This window comes from Phyllobates terribilis, unplaced genomic scaffold, assembly GCF_046119375.1.
Source record: "Phyllobates terribilis strain yellow unplaced genomic scaffold, ASM4611937v1 Scaffold_6596__1_contigs__length_43347, whole genome shotgun sequence".
Lineage (NCBI taxonomy): Eukaryota > Metazoa > Chordata > Amphibia > Anura > Dendrobatidae > Phyllobates > Phyllobates terribilis.
This window is the reverse complement of record NW_027369339.1, coordinates 31480-36800: the sequence shown is the minus strand read 5'-3', so window position 1 is coordinate 36800 and position 5321 is coordinate 31480. Positions and strand designations below refer to the sequence as shown.

General features: G+C 39.9%; 1 protein-coding gene across 1 annotated transcript; it reads right to left on the bottom strand.

Annotated features, from left to right (window-relative positions):
- Positions 1-350: 350 nt before the first annotated feature.
- LOC141251093 (uncharacterized) lies at positions 351-2825 on the bottom strand. The gene has a single exon (XM_073670219.1). It carries the CDS (start codon positions 2823-2825, stop codon positions 351-353), a length of 2475 nt encoding a protein of 824 aa, XP_073526320.1.
- Positions 2826-5321: the final 2496 nt, after the last annotated feature.

Here is a 5321-nt window from a genome sequence, read left to right as displayed (position 1 = left end):
CGTGACGAACCGTTGTGCAACGATTAGAAGAAAAAAAAATGTAGGATGAATAGCCAACCCGTTTATAAAATTTACCCAATTCAAAGAAAGCTCGATGCCTACAACTAACTCTCACATTTGTTTAGCAATAACATAAACGCCTTGCCATAACATGAAAAAATGGCTATTCATACATTACACCAGATGGCTAAGTCAGCAAGCAATCAGCAGTGGGAATTAAAACTTGGTCAAACATCCAGTTTGCGCAAAACAAATTCTCAAGCTCAAACCAACTCAGATTAAAAGCTCTACACCTTCACAAGCAAACATCAGTTCTCCACAACTCAAAAACACTTTCGACTAACAGCTCTTTAGACCTTCACAAGCTGTGGGGGGAGAGAACGGCTATAAAATTCAGTAAAATCAAGCCTAAAAAGCAAGAACTTGAGATCAACATGCTGCTGCACAGGTAGCTGATAAATAAACTCTTTAAGCAAACTCGAATACCGACTCGCTATATCAACCATTTCCTTCTCCATCTGGCTCAGAAACTTACCTGCTTGCTGGCTAATTACCTTTCTGCCCTCAGCCGCCCATGACTCGGTTGACCTCGTCTGCAGCTCCAAAATACCCTCAAACAGCCTGTCCGCGAGGCTTCTGAACTGCAATATAAGGTCAAACAACACAAACAGCGTCTCCGATAATCTCTTAGACCGTTCTCCAAGAAGAGACTTTTCAACAATAGAGTGAAGATACTTTTCATGCGCTTCCACCAGATCATCAAGATCCTTCGCCGCTTCCATTTCACTCAAGAAATTCGACCAAGAAACCTCCAACACTTCAAACATAATATAGTACTGTAAGTTAGATATGAAATGGTTCATTTCATCCCAAAGTACCTGCCATTGCCTCAGAGTCTTGTGTAACTGCGTCTTTACTGCGCGTTGTAGCTTGATTGAAACGGCTGTGATGCAATTCGGCTTCATTGTCTTCCACCCATTGATCAACGCGTGCTCAACTCGCCTCAGCTTCCATAAGAAGTTAAATATCTTTAAGTATCTTCCCATAACAGATTCGGTGAAAACAGTGTTGAGTGGGACCCCTGCGTCGTATTCCAATGAGAATACATCCCAGCCGCGATCGCCGCTGTTATGTGGCATCATTTTTACTCTCAGTCTATCTAGTATGTCTCTGTCATCATACTGTGCGTTCGATGCTCTGACAGCTGTTTCGAGCAATCCAGCTAGCTTGAATGTGCTAATGGTGTTTGCAGGCTCTGAGAGATCTGTACCAACTATGTCCATTAGATATTGAACGAAATCGCCCTGTCCTAGAAGTAAGTATCGCTTAATTGCTAGACAGTGCTCTTTGAATTTGTAACGGTTATACATTACGTCGAGGAGGTGTTTATCTATTCTTTTTGCTGCTTCGTCTACCAGTAAGTCAAGAGCGTCGGTTTCGCCATAGCCAAGACCAGCTGAAGCAGCTTCGGATGCTGCGTCAGCCCAGCCACGATCATCACAGCAGACACGTAATAAATTAATTGACTTTCCTGTCCTCAAGATTCGCTGTGCGAGAGATTGGGAGATGAAGGAAGGAAGCATGCCTGAATGGAGTCGATAGCCTTCTCTCCATAGAGACTCAGCTTTAACAGGCTGTCCAACAATGAAGAACTCAGAAAACATGTCTTCAAGCTCACCTTCTAAAACCCAACTTCTGACCATCTCAAAGAGGGGAGAACAGACGCGTTTAAGAAGCCTTTTCATGAATTCATTCACCATTGGATCTCCGTGCTGCGCGTGGAGGTGAATTGCACCTGCCATTGCTCCTCCCTTTAAGACCTTACAGCTGTCAACCAACATGGCCATTAGCTTCATCTTCACTACGGGCTCAGCAAACCAGACTGACAGCCTCCTCAGGGAGAGATAGTTTCCTAAATTGACATTTTCAGAAACCAGTGGAATGGGATTCATGGCTTGCACTTCGAGCACAGCGAGAAGCTTGTAATACTCAGTGAGCTCGTCCTGTAAAGCAGCGCAGAAGGCTTGTCCTACAGTGCCAACGTCTTCAGCAGGAAACCTGTCCATACTCTCAGATATGTATCCTTTTACTTTCCTGAACAAGCAGCCAAGCTCGCATAGCTTGTTAACCATGTTTCTAGTAGATCTGGGCACCTTAATCGAAGGTGAAAGGATGTACTTGTATTCTTTTGGATCAAACTTAACATGGTTACCGTCAATCCCTTGGCAAGCATACAGCACATCCCTAACTAAAGCCTCTTCAGAAACCTCATTTTCTTCCTTGAGCAAATTGGAGAACTCCCTAAAGGCCAAATCTCGGATGTTATTGGGGTCCTTGGACAGCATGAGCACCCCACCACTCCAGCGCGAACCTTTAGGATTTTGGCTAACTTCAGCATCAATGAGAGAAGGCAAGCCCCCAGAGACTGTTGAACTGACAAGGGCATTGCTAGAAGACTTATAACCAGACTGTTTCCTGGCGATTTTTCGATCTTCGGAGACAACCCTAAGTAGATATAGGACGGCCGACTTGTTGTTTATACTGCCCGGGCCAGTTTTGGCGGAGAATTTAGAGCAGAGATCGGCAAAGGTGAGTGCTTCAGAGGACTTACCTTGAGTGACGAGTAGTCGTTTGATCGATTCGGCCATGGCGCCCTCGTCGGCCTCAATTGAGGGCGACATTCGGCTGGAGAGGATGCGAATTGCGTAGCGCAGGGCTCGGTTAGCGTCCACTGCATTTGGCGAGGATTGGTCTGCATTTGGTGATTGAGATAGCAAACGATGAACAAGCTCTTTAACTAGGTCCAACACTTTGTGGTCTTCCATGGCCGTTCACTCCTCAAATTTGGGTGGGAGTTAGGAACAAGAGAAAGGGACGATGAAATGAATTTCCCTTGCTTTTTTGCAGGTTTAATTAAACTATTTTAGGGCTTTATGAAGTTTGAGTTACCTTTTTTTGTTTGAATTTTCCTTGCATTGATTATGAATTACGCATAATCATTTGAATAAAATAAGTAGGGAAGTAAAACCGGCAAATCTCAATTCAAACCCGATTTGAGAGGTATTTAGAATCAATCGATACCGAATAAAGAAGTTAATTTCTCGTATATTATATTTTATAAGGCATTTTTACAAGAAATAACCAGCTATATAGCCGGTTAGGCATAAAATCACCGGTTATAAAAACTTTTACAAGAAACTGCTGATAAGATACACTCCTGGGATTGTCAAAACCTGACCGATCCGAAAATTCTGAAAACCCCGCCCGAATCCGAGTCCATAGACACCCGAAAATTTCAATTTAAAAAGCTAATAATACTTATCTGAATAAGACCCATCTGAAACCGATTAAGCCCGAAACCGAAATAGTCTGAAAAAATTAACCTGTAATCAACCCGAAAATCCGATATAACCTGATCCAATGTAATCCGAAAACCCCTAATAACCCGATTTGAAATAACTCAAACGTGACCATAATTGAACTCAATAATAGTGTCCGACTAGAACTAAATCATTAACTCTTGTTTTCCTATCGTTCAATTTAATCGAGAAACCTAACTTTGTACTATTAAGTTAAAAAACGAACCACACTTGAATTAAACTACACCGAATTAACTCGAACCAAAACTGATCTGAATTGACCCGACCCAAAACTTATCTGAATCATATCACTTAATTTGTCTGAAATCCGAATTAGTCCGGCCGAAAATTATCCGACAAACCCGTTCTTGTCCGAAACTTTATATCGATCCAGCCCGCTCCGATTCGATATAGCCCGATTTAAATTATTACACTATCTTGACTCGAACCCGAATTGATCTGATTCCGATTTGTCCAACTCGAATCCGAACTGACCTGTTCGATTCAGCGCTCTGTTAGCAAAGCATCACCTGTTTATCCTTTCCATCAATTTTACTATCGAAATCGGTAAAAAGACCATTTTACCCCTTTCTTTAGCAGAAATTTCAGAAATTACGAGGTTTCTACTGATTCAAACCAGTTGCTTTTACTTCTTGATAACATCCATTTTATGCATATTTTAGGAGCTTAGTTGCATATTATATTAGATTGTTTTCATGCATATTTTATATCTTTTATAGTTAGTTTTGTATTATTTTTTATTCGAAATCTACACTCGTAATTTTATGTGTTTCAAGTACTTTTGAGCAAATTAACAAGACTCTTGGAACAGAGAAAATTGGATCAAATAAAATCAGACCTCAGATTAAAGTGGGTTGGCAACTCTCAAGTGAAATAAGGAGTAGGCGATTAAAGAGAATTAAGTAAGTCTAATTAGTGAGATTTAGCCTAATTAAGGGGGTGACGCTTGATTTTGGACGTTACACTGCTTTGTTTTAAATTAGGTGTTGCACGTTACAATGAGTATCTCTTGTTTTAGGGAATTGGCCGTTCTTACGACTTATTGGTTGAATTTCATGGAGAATTTTATCATGTCTCGTTTGATTCAAAGACGGTATTTATTGTTCTAAACTTTGTTGTCATTCTGCTTTCCAAAAGGAAAAAAGATCTCTGAGACAGGTGTTTATGTCTCTTGTTTTTATTGAATAATTCATACATGTTGATTGTTAGTTTAAATCTATATCTTCGATCATGCTTGGCTAAATTCCTAGTTCTAGGGTTATGGTGATCCAAACAATGCAAAATTAGATAGAATTATTATTTTGCCTCAATTGAATTATTATTGATTCTTTTGTAGAAGCTTTATATCCCGTTTAGCTTAGGCTAATTGGATCCTATTAGAGTTTGAGACTAAAGGTGATAACAATAATAGGTATGTAGGTAGAGTTTGAGACTAAAAGGTGATAACTTTTACCGAATCCTAGGAATTGAACTTGGGTGTTATTTGTGCGAGAGCAACTTGATTACTCTTGAGGATACTAAGTTATAATAGATGTTCTAGGTTTCGGTTGAATAGAGAAAGCATGAAAGCGGGTGTTATTTCGGTTTATATCTAGACTCTTAGTGCACTATGGGCTTTAATGAGATTAGCTCTGCGCGACAGCGATTGCTATTTTAGTTTAGGCACGTTTACTATCGTTTGAAGGAGTTAGTGAATTATCCTAGATGACTTACCTTCAATACTCATACTAGATTCAGACAAATTTTGGTTTTATTTATTAAAACATTATCAAAGTGATCCTAAACCTTAAACACGTTTACATATCTTCTATCTCTCTTATTTGCTTTACCTAATAGTTTTGTTAGTTATAAATTTCTCCACTTGTTCTATTTTGTAGTCTAGAACATCGGTAGTTGTCTCGATTAATATTACATTGTCCTATGTGGGATGGACACTTGACT

Coding starts and splice junctions, on each gene's coding strand:
- LOC141251093 (XM_073670219.1), bottom strand. CDS start 2,825: ATGGAAGACCACAAAGTGTTGGACCTAGTTAAAGAGCTTGTTCATCGT.